Raw genomic sequence first — 22,063 nt, 5'->3', positions numbered from 1 at the left:
CGAGCGTACAGCGCATGCTCCGTCGGGAAACTTTCCCGACGTGCATTGCGGCAAATGACATCGCAAGGACGTCATTTGCTTCAAAGTGAACGTGAATGGCGTCCAGCGCCATTCAAGAATCACTTACGCAAACGACGTGAAATTCAAATTTCACGTCGCGGGAGCGGCGGCTATACTTTAGCGCAAGGCTGCCCCTTCTAATAGTAGGGGCAGCCAATGCTAAAGTTGCCGTACGGAAACTCCGTACCTGGCTTGCGCGGGGCAATTTGCATACTACACGCTGATCACAATGGGAGCGCCCCCTAGCGGCACACGCAAGAATGCAGCCTAAAATCTGCGAGGCATAAGGGCCTTATGCCGCGCAGATTTTAGGCTGCAGTCGGTGTAACGAGGTTCCTGAATCAGGAGCACTCGTTACACAGGAGCAAGTAAGCAATTGCGCCGTGTAACCTATGGTTACACGGGCGCAATTGCTTCTTGAATCTGGGCCAGTATATTTACAGTTGTTCTGTGAAGTCTTCAGAGATTTGAAAGAGAACCTTAGTGAACAGCATCATGAAGGCCAAGGAACACACCAGATAGGGCAGGGATAAAGTTGGAGAAGTTAGGTCTTTTTCCCCCCATCGGTGTAAAAAAATAGAACATGTTTTACATTTTTCCTATGGATAAAAAAACGATAGGAAATTCCGATCGTCTGTGTGGAACTCCATCGGAGAAAAATCCATGCATGCTCAGAATCAAGTCGACGCATGCTCGGAAGCATTGAACTTCATTTTTTTACGCTCGTCGTAGTGTTTTACGTCACCGCGTTTTGGCACGGTCGGAATTTAGTCTGATAGTGTGTATGCAAGACTGATAAAAGTCAGCTTTATTGGATATCCGACGAAAAAAATCCATCGAATTTGATTCCATCAGAAATCCAATCGTGTGTACAGGGCTTTAGAGTCTGCAAAAGACTTGACTCGACTGATCAATACATACAAATGCCTAGGTCAGATAATTTTATGTGTTGCAAACAAGAAATCATTTTTGTAACATTCAGCTGGTCTTTTCACACAAAACACAAAATAGAAAAATGTCGCCAACAAGCTTTTACTGTATTTTTTTTTTATAAAATAAAACATTTATTTCTGCAGTTTGGAGTATCAGATGTCTATTACAACCATTATTTACAGTATAACTCTAGTTATTTTGTACATTGTACACAGACACCGCGCAAATCTGAGGAAATCACACATATCATGCTCTAAAACAATCCACCTTCTTTATTTTTGTGGTGAAAAATATACTGCAGGGCACAGCTTTGTATTGAAGGTGAGTAGTGCAACCTAAGGTACTTTTAATCATTTAATTTGTTTTATTTTAATTTGTACCCAGCCTGGGCCCATTTTATTTATTTTTTTAACAAGAGAAACTGCCTGGGCCCATTTTAATGGAAAACAAAGGATTAAAAGTTGCGGTTGAGCGTTACATTAGTCCGGATTTGGTGTAACCACAGTAGATGCAGTATAAAATAAATCACAACTTGCGTTAGGGTCCTTTCACACTAGCGGACCGTTCGTCCGTTCATTACAAGTCCGTTAACGGACTTGTAATGAATCCCTATGGGATCGCGTCCGTTAGGGGATGGAGCATCCGCTAGCGTCCGCGTCCGTCGGGATTCGCTTTTGCGAACGGAAGAAACCCTATTTTTCTTCCGTCCGGCGGAACGGATCGGATGCAGACGGACAGACGGTCCGTCTGCATCCGATCCCCCATAGGGGAGAGCGGAGCAGAGACAGGGCGGTCTCTGCACTGTGTGCGGGGACCGCCCTATCCGCCGACAGCTCAGCGGAGATGACGGAGTATCCCCGCTGAGCTTTGGCGGACACACAGAGCGGACACAGAAACGGTCTGCTCCGTGTGAAAGGACCCTTAATTGCATCACTTTCATTTACAATGGCCCCAGGGCCAGACTCTTTTTTTGGGGGGAAGTTGTCCATGTGTTTTCCAAGTTGCTTACGAGATGTATTTATTTCGCCCTCCGTTTCTAAAACGTCTTCCCTGTTTGTCTGAAGGCCAAATTCATGTCAGTGCTGTGTGGATGTTGGCATGTCATAGCATGCTGGCTGTGCTTACAAAGGTCTCACTGTTGGTTACAAAGGTTCCTGGTTAGAACCCCTTCTCCTCCCCCAGGAAGGAGTCAAGGGATGTCTTTGGGTGGGAACACCTTGATGACTGGAGCATTTTGTGAAAAACAATAGAAATATAGGTAGTGTAAAAGAACTCGTTTCATACTAAGGATATATAAATAAGCCTCTTACTGAAGTTCCAGTAACGTTTTGTACATTGCATCTGCATCTTCTGTATAACTGTTTTTCCCAACTGTTAATATCAGGATTGAGGTCAAAGTTTATTTAAAAAAATGTAAGGCTTATTTAGCCCCCTTTACACTGGACGCAAGCCATCCAAGGCCGGTAGGAAGGGCTCTTAATCTTTCTGCACTGTGATTGGCTAAACAGTGCTGACACCATCAGAAGCCCGTCCCTTCGACTCCTGATCATCAGCATGTGATCGTGAGCGATCAGTGACTGCATGGTTACAGTCCTGGGGGAGACAAAAGAACGCACCCCAGAATTACACAGCGAGGCAAAGGTGCAGCAGCTGGGTGCGAAGGCCCACCTGCTCATAGATGTGTATAGCGGTTGTAAACAGGGTTAATAAGAACGTAAAACAATAAAATTGTGCAATAGCCCATAGTTCTATCCCCCCCCCCTTCTCCTCTACCACTACTGAAGTTTTTTTTCCTATTTCTGACAGGTACACACTTCACTTCTGCTCAGCTCACCTAGGTGTGGGCCCATGTTCTTAATCTTACTTTTATATTGAAAATCTGGCCCTCCTGAACATTATTTATATCCTTCAAGCCTAACCCTGGACACTAGAGAAATAGCCTTACAGTGCACCCCCCTGCAATGCAATAATTAAATGCTTGTCAACTCCATGGGTTAGGAGGAAGGAGGCTGTGTTACTTACCATCTTCAGCTCCAGCAAGCTCTGGCACACTCTTCCTCTCCCTGACACACCAAAGCTGTAAGCGGCCCCTCTGCATCATCAAATACAATGTAGGACTAATAGTCTACCATTGCAAATGAGGGGGTAGGTAAGTGCTTTAAAGGCCGGCTGGTTTCATGGATGGAGGTTGTCTGCAGGAGCGAGGAAAGGTTTGACATCTTGTTTCTCTACCCCTAGATCGAACAAGTGTTTAACACTTGCAATATGTGCATAGGGGGCACTGCAAGGGTAGTTTTATTTTTTTGCCCAGAGGCTATAATGTATTTAGGGTTTTATTATATTTAAATTGGTTATAAAGGCTTAAGCTTTTCTACTTTCATGCATTCAATGCATGAAGGTAAAAACCTTCTCTGTGCAGCAGCCCCCTCAATACTCACCTGAGCCCGATCTTCTACCAGCCCTATGCACAAGAGCCTCGGCCCTCTGGGGACTCTCCCTTTTCATTGGCCGACAGTGGCGGGAGCCATTGGCTCCCACTGCTGTCAATAATAGCCAGTAAACCAATGAGGAGAGAGAGGGGTGGGGCCAAATCACAGCTGTGTATGTGAATTGGACACGCAGTGCAGCGGCTCAGGAGTGAGCCTGCCTGGACGGCACCATAGTAAAACAACTGCACAGAGCAGGCAAGTATAACAGGTTTGTTATTTTGATGTAAAAAAAAATCCAAAGCTTTAATATCACTTTAAAAAAAGGAATCAGTCATGTCTGTCCTTTCCCATTTTTCCTCCAAACTGTAAATATTAAGTTCCTGAAGTTTCTCTTGACATGTTTTTATCCATTAGACATTTCCCTATTTTTGTTGCCCCCTCTCTAAACTCGTTCTATCTTATCAATGTTGTAAGTGAGGTCTCCAGAACTGGACACAGTATTCCAAATGAAGCCTAATGCCTCGTTCACACGACCGTTTTTTCCGACGGGAAAACTACTATGAGAGCTTTTCTTCGGGAATACCGGCCGTATGTATGCTCCATCGCAGTTATTTAGATGGAAAGACTGCCGGACAAAAAAAAAAAGAAGAAGAAGAAGAAGAGCAGGATCTCTCTCCCCCCCCCTCCATCAGGAAAAAATCCTGACGGGAAAACCGTTCATCTGTATGGTTTTCCGACGGGTAAAAAAAACGCACATGCTTGGAAACAAATCGACGCATGCTCAGAAGCATAGAACTTATATTTCTCTCCTCGTTGTAGTCTTAAGTCACTGCGTTTTTGGCAGTCAAAAGTTCACAGGACTTTTGTGCGAATGTGTTTATACAAGGCAGGCTGGACAGGAATTCTGTCGGGAATACCGTCGTTTTTTATCTGACGGAAATAGGCATAAGGCTGGCCATAGAAAGAGCAAATTTCTTTCATGCAACCCGTTTGATTCCCCTATCAACACAGGCAGTGTTGGCAGGCGAATCCCTCCCGCCAACCCATTGTTTTCTCCAAGTGGAGAGTCTGCTGGGATAACACAGTGATTATTGCTAGCAGCTATAACAGTCACGAGCAATAATTGCATGTAAAATCCAGCAGGCTGGCTATACCTAATTTGAGCAATTGCTCAACATGGGTGCGTTCATCCTGCCCATACATGGTTTGAATCTCCTGCTGAACGGGACGATATTCGAACAGTCTATGGCCGGCTTAACTAAACATACAGGAAAACTGCTTTAGTAATATACCCCAAAATTGCCAGGGTACACGGTTTGCTCATTTTACAATCATCTGAAATAAGTACTTCCAATTTTTTTTCCTTTGTATTAAATGGGCAAACAATGTACCCACGCACTAGCAGAGGATTCCTTTTTCCTAGGTGCATTATTTTGAATATTTAAATATGTTGAACTTCACTTTGAGCAATCTTCCAGCAATGCCAAATCATGCTCCAGACACCGTCAGGGATATGAACCCTATTACACACCTTTGTGGCATCAGAAAAAGGACATACCTTGCCCACCAAACTTTCAGTTTATATCATTTACATGTAGAATAAATAGAAGAGGACCTAGTGCAGAGCCTTGTGGTTGGTCTGTTTCAAATAAACCCTATCTACAACCACAGCGATATCTATCTTTTAGGCTTCTTTCAGGCTTGCGGTAAAGCAGCAGCTAACTGGCATTAGGAAACCTACTGAACTTGTTCATTCGGATCGCGATTGAGATGTGGCCCTCATTGAACTTAAGTCAAATTCTGCTTCCAGAGTTAAAAACGCAGAAGCTGTGAAGCAAAGCATCATAGTGCATATACTGCCTTGTCTGGCTGTATTATCAAAACTTGGGTGGGCGCCTGTTTTTACTGCCCCCTCATCTGAAAGAGCCCTTAGGAGACTGTTTACCCACTTAACACCCTGTGGGTAAATCCTATTGTGTAAAATAAAATAATAAAACACAATATTAGCAGCACTAATGGAGTTGTAGAAAAGAACTGTCTAAGGACAGCATAGAAATAAAGAGTACTAAAACAAAGACAGTTACTGGTTATCAAGTACAAGTTCACAGTAGGTTACTATAAGAGACAGTTACAACCCTGTCAATTATCTCCTCCCAAATAATGCATACATATTTCAGTTCAAGTTCACAGGAGATTTACGAGAACAATTAATGCCAATATTGTAGCTGTTCAGGACTCAATAGTCATTATACCAGTTGGAGCATCTCTGCAGTGCCAGCTCCCATTCAGCAATAGTGTTCTCATAGTCTTTAAGTTTACGCTGTGGTTCAAAAAGAAGCTCAGGTTCTCTCAGTTTCTTCAGTTCCTCCTTGTTGGACCAAATCCCTTAAAGCACAAAAGGGACACATTGGAGTATAAAGTCAGTATTTTAATCAATACTGTGGCTGGATTATAAAAAAAAATATGAATTCTTCCATTGCCATTCCTAGATCTAATGCATGATTCTGGTACTTTTATTTTAGCAGCGGGTGAAATACTTACCTACAGCTAGTCCGGCTAGAAACGCTGCTCCAAGGGAGGACATGTCTGTGTGCTTTGGTTTATCAAGAACTTGGCCAAGCAAATCTGCCGTCATCTGCATGACAAAACTGTTGTTGCTGACTCCTCCATCAGCCCTGCGGGGAGAAAAACAAATCAAGTCATCATGATGAGAGGCAATGCCAGATACTATGGTGCTCAAATACTGTATGTCTCAAAACCCGAACCTTTGTGTTGACCATACACCGTATGAATTTTGACTGTTTTTTGAGGAACTGGGAGAAATATGCTTAAAGGGTTGCCCCATCCCCTCAGCGGATACCTTAAAAACAGGTAACCTGCACCCACTTCCGGACAAGATCGCTGTACAGCGATCTACGAAACTCCCGCCCCCCCCCTCGCTGCATTCTGGGAGACACACAGGTCCCAGAAGACAGCGGGGCCATTAAAAAAGTGCAGCATGGCTCACGCATGCACAGTAGGAACCAGGCTGTGAAGCTGCAAGGCTCCACTTCCAGTTTCCCTTAGTGAAAATGCCAGCACCCAGAGCCGATGAACGGATCGGCTTGGGGTGCCGACATCGTGGGCTCTCTGGACAGGTAAGTGTCATTAAATTTAAAGTCAGCAGCTACAGTATTTGTAGCTGCTGACTGATATATTTTTTTTCTCCCAGGCTGGAACTCCTAAAAAGTACACTAAAAAGGTTCCTGTTAAAAAACAAACAAAAAAAACCAAAAACGTTATACTTACCTCCACTGTGCAGCTCGTTTTGCACACAGTCGCCCCGATTCTGGTCTTCTGGGGTTCCTCGGCGGCTGCCCGCAAGAAGTAATACCCTTCTTGGGAGTTCTCTCCCAAGGGGGTTAGTTCTTGCGAGCACGCTCCGGTGATAAAGATGGCAGCTATAGCCGCAGACTGTATCACTCGGCCCCGCCAGCGCTCCACGTCATTGGATGTGATTGACAGCAGCACGAGCCATTGGCTGTGCTTCTATGGCCAAAGTGGAGAAGAGGACGTTGGGGGCGAGCGCAGCAGGTGAACGGGCTCAGGTAAGTAAAACAGGGGGGCTGGGGGGCCCTCATTGCCATGTTTTTTTTTCACCTTAATGCATACAATGCATTAAGATGAAAAAAAAATAAATGAACCTTTACAACCTCTTTAAGGGAAACCCTCCGTAACAGAAACAAAGGGCTTTTTCCCACATTCGTAACATTTTAAAGCAGCCTAAAAGCACATTAACGCACCTTTAGCATCAATGAGCATTTAGGATGTGTTGTACAGGTGCTCATGTTGCATCAGGCAACACTTCTCAAATGCCTTGTGTGTTGAAAAAAAAAAAAAAGACCAACAAGGCTAAAATGGAAAAGAATCACTTTTGATGCTTTGCAAACTCACCGCAATATATATCACTGATTAGGCTGCACTGATAGACAACACTGTTGGTATTGCACTAATAATTAGGACAATGATAATCAGTGCCACCGATTAAGAGTGTAGATGTCCCTTAACAGCTGGTTATTGGCTCCGCTCTCCTCACACTGACAGCATGAGGAAAGGAGTGCCCATAACCGGCTTCTGTTTACATCGTAATCAGCTGATCATGTGGTAATGGGCCACTGTGATTGGCCCTTTAACCTGATCACAGAGCGCACCACAGGTGGTGCACGGGCAGCGCAATCATGGGAGGACGTCATATGATGGCCTCCCGGCAAAGTAAGCCTCCACTGTAGCCATCTTTCAGCTATAGCGCAGGCAAAAAGTTGTTAAGATGTGGTTGTGACATGTTTCAATAGAAGTAAATAGAGGCAGCATTATTTCTGCCTTGCAGCACTGCAAAGCAACAGTAAAGCTGCAGTGTGAACAGCTCCATCCACTCATCATTGTAACAATTTTGACTGGCATTGATAATTGCTAAAAAAGCGACCCAACCGCTTATTTTCAATGTGTGAAAGAGCCCTAAGGGGGATGAAAAGGACTGGCAAGTTTTACTTAACTACAACCAAAAAAAATAAAAAAATTAGTTCTCCTGTCCTTCAAGACATGGCTATTTATTCGTGTCATAAAATGGCTCCCATACATGCATTTAGCAGTTTACCAAAAGCTTAAAGTAGAATTCCTATAAATGCTCCATCCACTCCCTCCTAACACCTATTCTGACTAACTTGTATAAGCAAAGATGTGTATATACACTTATTTTCTGGCCGCTCCAGTCCAGTCACATGATCTCACCTGTGACAGCCTGTGCCATCTGCAGCGATGGGAGAGAGTGCTAAAAAATGGCTGGCAATGCCTGGGAGTAGTGACATCACCCATAGGCTTCCCTTCTGCTCTCTGCATTTCCTCCCCTCCCCTGCAGCTGCGACCGGCTGATACAGGGGAGCCAGATCATGTGATGAGATCAGCACGGCCTGAAAATAGGTACGTATATACATCTTTTCTTACACCGGTTAGTCAGAATAGGTGTTTGGAGGGGGGGGAAGGAACATTTTTAAAAAGGATTTGACAAAAATTCTACTTTAAGTAAAAAATGTAATACATAGGCAGAAGATTTAAGGCCTTCTCGTCAGCCAATCTGCTCATTCCATAGGTACTCAAAGCTCCCCACGAGAACACAAGTTGACCAAATCATGAATTTACCTGATCTTTGAGATTTTAATGGAAGTCTCCCTGCGCATTGTATCATACAGCTGCTTGTTCCTAAAAGTAGAATTTGAATAAAAGACGGTTATGTCAGCGAAAGAAAAAATGTACACCATAACATCAATGTTTTTTAATTAACTATTTGTTTTTTTCTGTAGTGACAGATATTAATTGTAAAGTTTTACTCTGCAGTGCCCAGCAGCCCCCCGACACTTACCCGAGTCCTCTATCGACCCAGCATTGTGCCCGGTTTAAGTTCTTCTTACCTCTCTCACAAGCTTGGCTGTCAATTCAATTATATGAGGTAGTGGGTGGGGTGGGACCGAGCCACACTATGTGTGTCTATAAACACACACACACACACACACACACACACACACACACACACACACACAGCTCAGGAATGGAGCCTGAGCATTCGACCCATAGCAAGTGGCTTGCTATGGGGGCAGATGGAAAAGGAGCAGACAACGCTGAAGGGGGGGGGGGGGCTCCAGAACAGGAGGTAGGGTACAGCTTTGTGCAGTACCATTGCACAGAGCAGGTAGGTGAAACATGTTTGTTATTACAAACCAAAAAAAGTCAGATTTGCTGATTTAAAGTATGCGTATAGGTGACTGTAGTTTGTAATTCTGGATGCAGTACAACAACCAAAGTGGATTGCTTGCTCTGAAAATCCTCCATTCAGAAAAAAGACTTGCATTCTATTCACAGAAGGCATTCTGTGAATGGAGGAGGTTCAGATGAAAATGCCCTCCTCTCCTTCAATCACATTACTCCATGCAAGGCTTTATCTAAATGATGGATGTGCTGAGCAAGCGACCCAGTGACACATCTGTATTACAGCCTGGACTGGAAGTCTCAGGGCCGAACATTCAGCACCAACAGGAGACTGTGGCTGAAAAAAATGGAGATTTAACAAACATTACAACAGCCAAAGATGGGGCACACTTCATTAGAGGTAGCTTACTTTTCCTGTGCAAATGTACAAAACAGTTTTTGGCCATACTTCAGCTTTAAGTCTTTACATAGTGTCCATGTCGAATGCCATTAACATTTAATTTAATGATTTCTTTTGTTACCTGGAGCAGTTTTTGACAGTACTTCATAGTAATGTGAAGTAGTGAAAATAACTGACAGAGGTATGTCTGATGTAGCTGAAGTTGCAATGCATTTTTCAGATTCCTCTATTACTAACATATCACCCTATAACATTTTACATTTACTAATAAATCATCCACAGTCTCCAACATGGTCAAAATTTGTTTGTATACTGTACATATTTAGTAGTATTAGGTTGAAATGGAATGGACATTAGGGATTGCATATAGTTGCAGTTAATGCTGTTTTTTAATAAAGTGAGCTGTTAAAGCTGGAGTTGGTGCTAGATTTCTTTCGGTCATGCCACGTACACACAATTTTTCAGCATGTCGAAAAAACAAAGTTTTCCCAACTTCATCATTAAAACTACGTTGCCTACACACCATCGTTTTTAAAAAAATGCTCTAGCAAAGCGCGGTGACGTACAACACGTACAACGGCACTATAAAGGGGAAGTTCCATTCGCCTTTGGGCTGCTTTAGCTGATTCCGTGTTAGTAAAAGACAATTTGCGCTTTTCTGTCTGTTACAGCGTGATGAATGTGCTTACTCCATTACGAATGGTAGTTTTACCAGAACGAGCGCTCCCATCTCATAACTTGCATCTGAGCATGTGAGGGTTTTTACGTCCTTTTAGCCCACACACGATCATTTTTTACAACCCGAAAAACAACATCGTTTACAACAACGTTAAAAAATGCAGCATGTTCGAATTTTTTTTTTTTTTTTTTTACGTTTTTCAAAACCTGAAAAATTATGTGAAGCCCACACACGATCATTTTAAATGACGTTTTTGAAAAAAAAAATTTTCATGCCGAAAAATTATCGTGTGTACGCAGCATTAGAGATGACAATAAAATTGCAGTAACCATTGATGGCACATATGCTAGTGGATGAGAATGTAAAATGCATCTTCAGCTCATATACTGATCTTCTCCTATAGTTAGGACTGAGTACGAGTACCAATACTTTTTCTGCTGCTGATGCCAGATACCGATACCTATTTTTAGTGTCATGTGAGGTTTTTTTAGACTAATGAAAATGTTTTACCATTTCTTTAGACTTTTGAAGAACTATAAGCCCTGGTTCACACCAGTACGGCCAGGAAAATCACGCGACTTTAGCACAATTTTAAAGCCACAGATAAGTGCAATGTGGACCGCCGATGCTTAGTATCAGCACCAATAAAGGTACCAGTGCAACACTGATGACCAGGAAAAGGATGGCTCTAAAAGTAAGGTGTGCATGCCACCTTTGCAAATAAAGAATTAACCAGTTAAACCAATTAAAATTGCCAAGAACCACTCTTGACTTGACTAAAGTCTCAACTAGAGATATTTCACATCACTTCCTGTCCCAACAGGAAGTAAAGTGAAAATGTGCCATACACACATAACACAGTCTAATCCTTTCCCATTTATCCAAACAGTATAGATTTGGCTGGGCTTTAAAGTGGAAATAAAACCCTCCAATCTTCCACGGCAAAAAGCCTGATCTACAATGTCTATGGTGCTGCACATGTGAGATAGGACACCAGCCATTTGAAGACTTGACAGTTTGGTTGAGAGCCAACATATAGCACTCTTGACAGTTTTAGCCAGCGATGTGCTGGTGAAACCATACAATAACTGTTTTTCAGAATACGTTAAATTGTCAAGTTTAGTTCTTCGTTAAGGTTGTCATGTAATATAATATACAGGAAAAAGAAATCTCGCGCCAAATGAATTACACTAAATTATATACTTGATAAACCAAGTGACTAACTGAGTGAAGCTGCTCCCAAATAAAATCAGGTGACTGACTTGCATATATTGTATAGTGAGGTGAGGGGCGCTATATCAAAATAGTGGATGCGTGTCACAATGTGCGTTTGAGTAGTACACAGTGTAACTGTGTACCCAAATCTATGTGAAAAACCAAACAGATTATAGTCTAAACTCTATAAGTACAATAGTGCCAAATGCTGTGGAAAATAAATAAAATATATAAAAAAAAAATAAAAAAAAAAAAATTTAAAAGAATGTCCAGCAAATAAATAGTTAAGTGCAAAATGGATCCAGTGTTGTATCAAGTCCAGGTGCAAAATGCAAATGATCCAATCCCAAATCGCAGGGAAAAGTGCAAATGCTAAAGTGCTTGTGAATCTTCAAAATAGCCAAAGTGCGAGATAGAAGTGATCCGCCTTCACCTATAGGTCACCAGAATAATAATGGATGGCTCCTTACCACACGGTGTTGACCAGATTACTTAAAATATGGTCGATCAGGCTTGTTTTAAATGAGGATCAGCAGGGTCTCATTGGATTCCAATGTCAGCGATTGCAGCAAATGGTGTACCAAGAAAGGAGAAGAGATACCACCATAGTGTAAAACCATTTAATATACAAAAGTTAAAATTACAATGCCAAATGGCCTCTTACTGTTGCTGGTGCCCGTTCCCGGCACTGAGGCTGTAGGTGGTGGGGATAGTAAGACAAGATAAGAGATGGCCGCGTCCTGGTCCACTAGCGTGCGTTCCACCGCTAGTTGTCCATCAACCAGTGAGACCGGAAGTGCGTGGCTATGCGTGTGCGCTCGGATACCGCCTCGACGTCACGTTTCAGTTAAACCGTCTTCAGGAAGCGTATTCCTGAAGACGGTTTAACTGAAACGTGACGTCGAGGCGGTATCCGAGCGCACACGCATAGCCACGCACTTCCGGTCTCACTGGTTGATGGACAACTAGCGGTGGAACGCACGCTAGTGGACCAGGATTTTTTTTTTTTTTTTTATATATTTTATTTATTTTCCACAGCATTTGGCACTATTGTACTTATAGAGTTTAGACTATAATCTGTTTGGTTTTTCACATAGATTTGGGTACACAGTTACACTGTGTACTACTCAAACGCACATTGTGACACGCATCCACTATTTTGATATAGCGCCCCTCACCTCACTATACAATGTAATATAATATATAAACATTCAACTTATTGCAGATTGATATACTCATTTTTGCTTTAGGGCTTGTTCACACCATACTTGCTTGAAAACTGATGGACATGGATGGGAAAACCGTGAAGATGTCACTTGCAGAGACATGCACTTTTCAGTGAGTTGTTATGCACATCAGTTTTCACGCGCGTTAGTTATGTGCCCTGTTAACACCAATGTTAAAGCGGGAGTTCACCCAAAAATCAACTTTCTGCAGTTAGATCCAGCATACTGCTGACATCCGCAGTATGCTGGTCTTTTTTTTTTGGTACTTATTGTTTTAGCAGTATTTCTTCTATGGCTCCGAGCGGGGATTACTTCCTGGTATAGGCGTTCCCGAAGACAAGCAAGTTGATTGACAGCCTTCGATAGCGCGTCACGGCTTCCGAAAATACACACGAGTGACACTCGGCAATTTACGGCGCCTGCGCAGTCAGCTCTACACGGCAGGCGCCGTAAACAGCCAAGTGTCACCTGGGCTATTTTCGGAAGCCGTGACGTGCTATCGAAGGCCGTCAATCAACTTGCTTGCCTTCGGGAATGCCCATTCCCCGCAGGATTCCCCGTTCGGAGCCATAGAAGAAATACTGCTAAAACGATAAGTACCAAAAGAAAAAAAAAAGACCAGCATACTGCAGATGTCAGCAGTATGCTGGATCTAACTGCAGGAAGTTGATTTTTGGGTGAACTCCCGCTTTAATGTCACTTCAGTCTTTTTCCAGTGCAGAAAACTACATAAACGTTGCAGATTCCTGCGCAGAAAAAATCTGCACATGATGCCAGTGTTGTGGTGTAAACAGGGCACATAGAGAACAATTGATTTTTGTTGTGCCCTTGCAGAATGCATGCAGAAAAACGAGGTTAGCTAAAAAACATATACACAATGACTTGGCCATGCTATGAATCTATACCTGAATGCCACAGATTCCAGTATCGCCCGAACAAGGTGGCTTTTGCTGGTGGAAGGCTTTAGTCCCATGAATGACGCACACGCATAGGGATCGTTCACTGGAGCCTAAAAGAGACAAAGTGCTGAGTAAGGGAACCCACTCCCTGCCCCTGCCTTTTATGTTTTATAGTAATAGATGAACACTTACATACATGTACCGGCAGCAGGAAGGGAGAAAACAGACAAGTTACAAGCAGACAACACAAGTTATATGCATAATCTCCGTCTCCCAGAGTGAGATGTACATGCATATAATACAAATTTACAAAATGCAACAAATGTAAGCCAGAGACAGATCTAAAAAATTAAGAATGATTGTGCTTGTTACAGGAAATTGTTGTTTTCCTTGTGCATTGACCCCTTCACCGGGACCTGAAAGAATTACCTCCTACAGTGTGGATGCAATGCAGCCAAGCCAGATTTGTTACAGGTGTGGGTGTTGGAAAGAATGTGCCACATATCAGCTATTATATCTGCACTGCAAGAACCAGCCCACACAACAAACAGCTATGTCTAATAAATAAACCACAGTACAATGCAAGAAAGGTCAGTATGTCTCCCATGACACTGAGCTACAGCGCCACCTCTGATCAAGACTGAAAGCAAACACATCTTACTGCCGGAATCACAGAACATATATTATACCTGTAAACCTGTAAATGAGGGTACAAAGTAAATTCCTCCAGAGTCTGGGACACTTCTAGCCATTTCTTCTGTGTCTGCCACATCTGTGTAGAGATCTTTAAGAGAAATGAAAGTATTGAATAAGCCATCGGTTCACAGTTCTAACATCAGTCATATGGGAGTGCCATTTCTAAATGTTAGGCTCTCTGGTGCTACAGGGCCACCAGCTATGGTTTAAATATGTCAAGTGCATTTTTTTAAGAGTTAAAGGGGTTGTAAAGGTTTGTTTTTTATTTTCCAAATAGGTTCCTTTAAACACTTAAGGACCGCCGCCTGTAGATATACGTCCACAGAATGGCACGGCTGGGCAGATGGACGTACCGGCACGTACTGTACATCTACCCAGCCGTGGGTCGCGGGCCCGCGATCCGGTCCGAAGCACCGGGGCCGTGGGACCCGATCGCCGCTGGGGTCCTGCGATCGGTCCCCGGAACTGAAGAACGGGGAGAGCCGCGTGTAAACACGGCTTCCCCATGCTTCACTGTGGCGGCTGCATCGATCGCGTCATCCCCTTTATAGGGAGACACAATCGATGACGTCACTCCTACAGCCACACCCCCCTACAGTTGTAAACACACACTAGGTGAAACATAACCCCTTCAGCGCCCCCTGTGGTTAACTCCCAAACTGCAACTGTCATTTCCACAATAAATAATGCATTTTAAATGCATTTTTTGCTGTGAAAATGACAATGGTCCCAAAAATGTGTCAAAATTGTGCGAAGTGTCCGCCATAATGTCGCAGTCACGAAAAAAATCGCTGATCGCCGCCATTAGTAGTAAAAAAAATAAAAAAATTATAAAAATGCAATAAAACTATCCCCTATTTTGTAAACGCTATAAATTTTGCGCAAACCAACCGATAAACGATTATTGCAATTTTTTTTACCAAAAATAGGTAGAAGAATACGTATCGGCCTAAACTGAGGAACTTTTTTTTATATATATATATATATATATATATATATATATATATATATATATATATATATATATATATATATATATATATATATATATATATATATATATATATATATATATATATATATATTTTTTTTTTTGGGGGGGATATTTATTATAGCAAAAAGTAAAAAATATTGAATTTTTTTCAAAATTGTCGCTTTATTTTTGTTTATAGCACAAAAAATAAAAAAACCGCAGAGATGATCAAATACCACCAAAAGAAAGCTCTATTTGTGAAAGAAAAAAAAAAGGACGCCAATTTTGTTTGGGAGCCATGTCGCACGCAATTGTCAGTTAAAGCGACGCAGTCCCGGATCGCAAAAAGGGGCCTGGTCCTTTACCTTCATGTTGGTCCGGGGCTTAAGTGGTTAAGCTAGTGCATTGTTGGTTCACTAACCCTTTCCTTCGATTTCCCTTCTAAATGTTTTTTTTCTTTGTCCGAATTTCCCACTTCCTGTTCCTCCTCAGTAAACTTGCCCCCATCATCCGAGCCGTTCTGGCTGGGGGTTAGTCAGTGTGCTCGCCCCCTCCCTTGGGACTACATCCCTGCGGGGAGACGCTGTGCAAGCACACTGACTAACCCCCAGCCAGAACGGCTAGGATGATGGGGGCAAGTTTACTGAGGAGGAACAGGAAGCGAGAAATTCAGACAAAGAAAAAAACATTTAGAAGGGAAATCGAAGGAAAAGGTAAGTGAACCAACAATGCACTAGCTTAAAGGAACCTATTTAGAAAATAGAAAACAAACCTTTACAACCCCTTTAAATAATTCCAAGCCAATGTAACTATGCATATACCATACCTGGCTGATCCCTCTGGAAGCTGTAAATCACCACTACTCCAGTGATTTCCATTTATTTCCAGGTGATGTCATTGCCCCCTTCGCATCCAATCAAATAATGATTTGCATTTATTCAGAAAATTCAGAATGACGACCTCCTATGGGCATAATGCAACAGGGTAGCCGCTTAGCATGGGACCCGGAAGCAATTGGAGAATATCGAATTAGGGTCTACTTCAGTGATTTTCAGCTTTCAGGGGCATTGGCCAGGTATGGTATATACCAGCGATAAGCAATTAGCGGACCTCCAGCTGTTGTCAAACTACAAGTCCCATCATGCCTCTGCCTCTGGGTGTCATGCTTGATGCTGTCAGAGTCTCACTATGCCTCATGGGACTTGTAGTTTGGCAGCATCTGGAGGTCCGCTAATTGCTTATCCCTGGTATATACAGTGGCTTGCAAAAGTATTCACCCCCTTGGCTTTTTACCTATTTTGTTACATTACAGTCTTTAGTTCATTGTTTTTTTAATCTGAATTATATGTGATGGATTAGAATAGAATTGTCAAAGTTGGTGAAATAAACTTAGAAAAATAGATACATAAAACAAATTTTTCAGAAAAAAAAAAAAAGATAATTGGCATGTGCGTATGTATCCACCCCCTTTGTTATGATGCCCATAAAAAGCTCCGGTGCAACCAATTACCTCCAGAAGTCACATAATTAGTGAAATGTCCATCTGTGTGCAATCTATGTATCACATGATCTGTCATTACATATACACACCTTTTTGAAAGGCCCCAGAGGCTGCAACACCCAAGCAAGAGGCACCACTAACCAAACACTGCCATGAAGACCAATGAACTCTCCAAACAAGTAAGGGACAATGTTGTTGAGAAGTACAAGTCAGGGTTAGGTTATAAAAAAAAAATTCTCATTTTTGATGATCCCTAGGAGCACCATCAAATCTATCATAACCAAATGGAAAGAACATGACACAACAGCAAACCTGCCAAGAGATGGCCGCGCACCAAAACTCACAGACCGGGCAAGGAGGGCATTAATCAGAGAGGCAGCACACAGACCTAAGATAACTCTGGAGTATCTGTACATAGAGCGACAATAAGCCGTATACTCCATAGAGTTGGGCTTTATGGCAGAGTGGCCAGAAGAAAGCCAATACGTTCATCAAAAAATAAAAGTTTTGATTTTGCGGAAAGGCATGTGGGAGACTCCCAAAATGTATGGAGACGGTGCTCTGGTCCGATGAGACTAAAATTTAACTTTTTAGCCAAAGAAAATGCTATGGTGCAAACCCAACACATCACATCACATCACATCACATCACCTAAAGAACACCATCAGAAGTCGGGACTGGAAAACTGGTCAGTGTTGAGGGAAAGATGGATGTTGCAAAATACAGGGATATTCTTGAGCAAAACCTGTAGCACTCTGTGTGTGATTTGAGGCTAGGACGGAGGTTCACCTTTCAGCAGGACAATGACCTCAAACACACTGCTAAAGCAACACTTGAGTGGTTTAAGGGGAAACATGTAAATGTGTTGGAATGGCCTAGTCAAAGTCCAGATCTCAATCCAATAGAAAATCTGTGGTCAGACTTAAAGATTGCTGTTCACAAGCGCAAACCATGCAACTCAAAAGGAGCTTGAGCAGTTTTGCAAGGAGGAATGGGCAAAAATCCCAGTGTTAAGGTGTGGCAGCTCATAGAGACTTATCCAAAGAGACTTGGAGCTGTGATAGTCGCAAAAGGTGGCTCTACAAAGTACTGACTTTAGGGGGATGAATAGTTATGCACATTGACTTTTTCTGTTATTTTGTCCTATTTGTTTTCTCCACAATAAAAAAAAAAAAACAACATCTTCAAAGTTGTGGGCATGTTCTGTAAATTAAATGATGCAAATCCTCAAACAATTCATGTTAATTCCAGGTTGTAAGGCAACAACTCACGAAAAATGCCAAGGGGGGGTGAATACTTTTGCAAGGCACTGTACATAGTTACATTGGTCCAAGCTAGACCAGTGTAAACGTGTTAATATGTGCCAAAATATATCTTTTGGTCATGCCCAAAATTCAATGCTGCCCTATGTCTTGTACACTGTGTAGTGTTACCTCAGGTAGTATTACTATATATGGAAGATCCCCAAAAGTACTGGGGGAGAGATACTTTAGCTGGCTGCAGTATTTTCCTGGAGGAAGGACTCCACCTGTAAAAAGATCACCTCCCGATCTTTAGTTATATTGTGCCAAGTGAGCTGAGCCACCTTCACCTGTAGGTCAGCTGACCCAATAATGCAGAAAGTGACCATACGCAATGAGGTCATGAGTATGTAGTGCAAAACACCTTTATACAACAACTGGTAAATACTAAAATGTATGGGCGTTACATAAATTATAAATATTTCATGCAAGACTCTTTTAGTCTAGGAATAACCCTGCCCATATAACATTTGTGGAACGCCCTAAGGTATAAATTCACCCTTTGTGGTTTTGATCAGTCTGAACCTCTCCAGTCATTTGGCTTATATTATGTGACTTATGACTTACTTAGCACTTACTAAGCTCTTGTGCCCACTTTATAGCAGTTCCAGTGTCTGAAGCATTGCCCTCTGCTAAACATACCACTTCGTTGCCTATCTTCCAGCCAATCAGGGGATACAGACCTGTTAGATGGGAAAGAGATAAATAAGATTTCTTCTTAACCCTTTGTAATTTAAGTTCGACATACAACTGCTAAGAAAAGCCATTTTTTTTTTTTCATTAAATTAAATAAATTATTTATTTTTTCATATAAAATGGGTTTGGTACAGGCACATGCAAGATTCCTCGACGATTGAGTAGAGCACAACCAAGGTAGGTGTAGTATTAAGGGCTGTACACACGGGCCAAATATCAGGCGGCATCAGCCAGTTCAATTTAAACCGGACAGCATTTGGCCCGTGTACACGTCAGCCGGTCCAAGCTGGCCTTTTCGACTGCTTCTGTCAAAGGGGCATGGTCAAAAAGGTCGGTCAGTCGGCATCCAATTAGACCGGTGTGTTCTTGTGGGGGGGAAAGGGCGTCTCCCTGTCAGAACATAATAGCTCACAAGGGGAGATCGATGTATTAACATTGCATAGTTAGTACAAGATCTCCCTCCGAGCTCTTCAGTTTTCTTTCGTTCCGCCTGCTGGGTTGAATGAAAAAGAAAGAATAGTGTGTACTAGGCTTTAGGATACAAAAGAATAGGCATGATAACAAAGTGCCTAAACAGAACAAATGTTTCGTAACTCAGGATGGGTGGAGGTGTCATGCACAGCTATAAAATAACAGGTTTCCGTACTGAAGAAGATAATGTAGCTGAGAACACCACCTGATTGGGACTGGGGAACATGATGTCCAGAGGTATGCCGAAAAAAGGGGCAAAGGGGAAAGTGGGGTTGGGAGGAAGGAAAAGGGTGTACGGGGAGAAGGTAGGACTCAATCTTCCCAAACCTTACCTACCTTATAGTGTCAGTCCGTATAGGTGTGTTTTTATTTTTATAAAAGCATGCCCTGGAGAACCTGATGCAGAAAAGCTAGCTTATGTTCTTGCCACCTACCTGCTATAGAGGTGTGCAGATTGTTCCCTGTGTTGATTGCCATAAATGTTCCTGTTCCCATTGTCAGCTTTACATCTCCTACATCAAAGCAACACTGGCCAAACATTGCAGCTTGCTGGTCAGCCACCTGTCAGGAGAGAAGATGCAATTACTATAATTTATGGGTGTATTAACCATTTATGACAAATCAGTGACATCCGAGTACCCCGGAATATTGTTAGTTTAAAGAACCAGTAATAATCACTCACCAGTGCCCGTATGGGGATTGGCGTTCCAAATATGCTGGGATTTACTACTCCAAAGCTGTGGCTGTAGGCACAGAATATAAGGTCAGAATTACTATGCGAGAGCCTTTCAGAAGAAGCATGGCATGATGATAAAGATGTGAAGCATGTCTGGTGTTACCTGGTGTCCTCAACAGGAGGAAATATTGAGAGGGGGATGGAAAGTATAGAGCAGAGAAAAGAGCTCCAACACATCTGTAACAGAAAAAAGGAGGTAAAGCATTAAAACCTTTTTTTTATTTTTAACTACACAACATATATTCCTTGATGGGACCGAAAAGAGCAAGCAATACAAAGTCTGTTCTGCCAGGAAAATCTTCCTCATCGGTGTGGTGGTGTACCAGTGACCTTAATGTGGAATTGCCCATAGTGTGACAACATGACCTGGAAAAAAAAACACCCAGGGGAAACCATTGTCATTCTAAAAATGCCCGATTCAGCTAAAGCTTTGGAACATAAAAAGCTTAGAGCCACAAGAGTTCTTTTCTAGTTCAATACATCAGTAGTTCTGTTTAGAGGCATCTTCAGGGCAAAATATATACTTTAGAGCTGAGCGACACCTTTCCATAGTATATTTTGCTGCAGGGTGTGCAGAGAAACTTGTGTTCAAGGGGCCAGATGCGGCCCTTTTCATTTAACGTGTGATATCATGCAACTATTGGAGGGTGTCCTAAATTTCTTGCCTGATGTGGGCCATTTAGGGCTACCACTAGGGGAAAAAGTCAGCTCCACCCAGGCCACCCTATGTATGGATCATGGAACAAATGAAGATAGGCAGAGGGCTTCCCAGCGTTCAGAAAGACATTTACTCCTATGTCCAAGAAGCACATAAAAAATATCCCTCTGTTTACTGCTGGCACATAATAATTTAATGAAAAGAAAAAGATGAAAGAAAATAAAAAGATGAGAATGATGCGCTTATTCAATAATGTGCGATAAAGTAATATACTCAAAGAATGAATATGGCGCTTGATGGGTTTTTCAGGCACGTTTTGCATTTTTAAACGTTCTTGCATGCAGGTGTTATGCATTTTGCGTTTTACATTTTTATTCTCTTTAAACGCATAGTAAAACACACTGTATATAGCTGGTTGCTAAGCAGGGGGCCGGGAAGCTGGCTGTCACGTCCTTAACAACCGATGAGCCATCAGCAAGCTTCCCCCGCTGAAAGTGGAATGCACATTTTTTTTTTAAATCGCAAAAAAAACAAAAACACACAGCGTGGGGGCCCCCCCACCCCCGGTCTAGTATGGATTCAGGGAACCCCCCCCCCCCAGCAAAAATCCATACCAGACCCTTATGCGAGCATGCCACCCAGTAGGACAGGGTTGTCGGGAGGAGGCCTTTGTCCTCATCAACATGGGGTACGTTGCTTTGGGGTGGGGGGGCACAGAGTCCCCCTGCCCCAAAGCACCCCCTGCCCCAATGTTGAGGGCATGTGACCTGGTATGGTTTAGGAGGGGGGGGGGTGACTCGCTCGTCCCATTCCTTTTCTGACTTACCGGGTGGCATTCTCAGATAAGGGTCTGGTATGGATTATGTGGGGGACCCCACATTTTATTTCATTTTGGCGTGGGGGGGGGGGGTGCCCTCCGAATCCATACTAGACCCGAAGGGCCTGGTATAGACTTGGCGGGGTAACCCCACGCCGTTTTGTTTCGCAATTTTTTTGTAGGCAATTTTGATTTTACATTCAGCTTTAAGTGGGGAAGCCCACTGACAGCTGATGACTCATTGGCTGTTAAGGATGAGACGACCAGCTTCCCGGCCCCCTGCTTAGCAACCAGCTATATACAGTGTTAAAATAAAAAAACACATCAAAAGTTGTATCACATACACAACACTTGCGTTTTTGGTGCAGTTCCATTGAAGTCTATTGCCCGCAAATTGCGGGGAAAGAAGTCTCTTACCGTTTCCAAAAATGCAACGGCCGCAAAACGCATACATGGGAACTTGTACCATAGGAAACCATCTGCAAACTGAAAAATGCACAAAAAAGCGCATGGATGTGGATGTGGATGCCACAATTTTTGATGAAGCAATAATCATTGCTGCAAATTGGGATCACAGGTGGTGGGATGCTTGGGGGTTAATGTGAAAAGGGAGTCTGGGACCAAGAAGCAGTTA

The 22,063-nt window shown here is 42.7% G+C and overlaps 1 protein-coding gene across 2 annotated transcripts in view; it reads right to left on the bottom strand.

Moving 5' to 3' along the window:
- Nucleotides 1-5,599: 5,599 nt before the first annotated feature.
- GK5 (glycerol kinase 5) overlaps nucleotides 5,600-22,063 on the bottom strand; it is a 63,934-nt gene continuing 47,470 nt past the window's right edge. The window contains exons 8-16 of one of the 2 annotated variants that reach the window (XM_040348787.1): nucleotides 20,058-20,131; nucleotides 19,901-19,961; nucleotides 19,653-19,779; nucleotides 18,630-18,734; nucleotides 14,270-14,364; nucleotides 13,587-13,690; nucleotides 8,598-8,657; nucleotides 5,964-6,097; nucleotides 5,600-5,807 (exon numbers count right to left, since the gene is read on the bottom strand). In XM_040348787.1, the coding sequence (XP_040204721.1) occupies nucleotides 5,659-5,807; nucleotides 5,964-6,097; nucleotides 8,598-8,657; nucleotides 13,587-13,690; nucleotides 14,270-14,364; nucleotides 18,630-18,734; nucleotides 19,653-19,779; nucleotides 19,901-19,961; nucleotides 20,058-20,131 (909 nt within the window). In that variant the 3' untranslated portion in view covers nucleotides 5,600-5,658. The remainder of the gene's footprint in view (nucleotides 5,808-5,963; nucleotides 6,098-8,597; nucleotides 8,658-13,586; nucleotides 13,691-14,269; nucleotides 14,365-18,629; nucleotides 18,735-19,652; nucleotides 19,780-19,900; nucleotides 19,962-20,057; nucleotides 20,132-22,063) is intronic. The other variant, XM_040348788.1, reaches the window with a different exon arrangement.

The sequence above is a fragment of the Rana temporaria genome, chromosome 4, assembly GCF_905171775.1.
Source record: "Rana temporaria chromosome 4, aRanTem1.1, whole genome shotgun sequence".
NCBI classification, from domain to species: domain Eukaryota; kingdom Metazoa; phylum Chordata; class Amphibia; order Anura; family Ranidae; genus Rana; species Rana temporaria.
The sequence above is the reverse complement of the archived record's forward strand: the minus strand, read 5'-3'. Positions and strand labels throughout refer to the sequence as shown.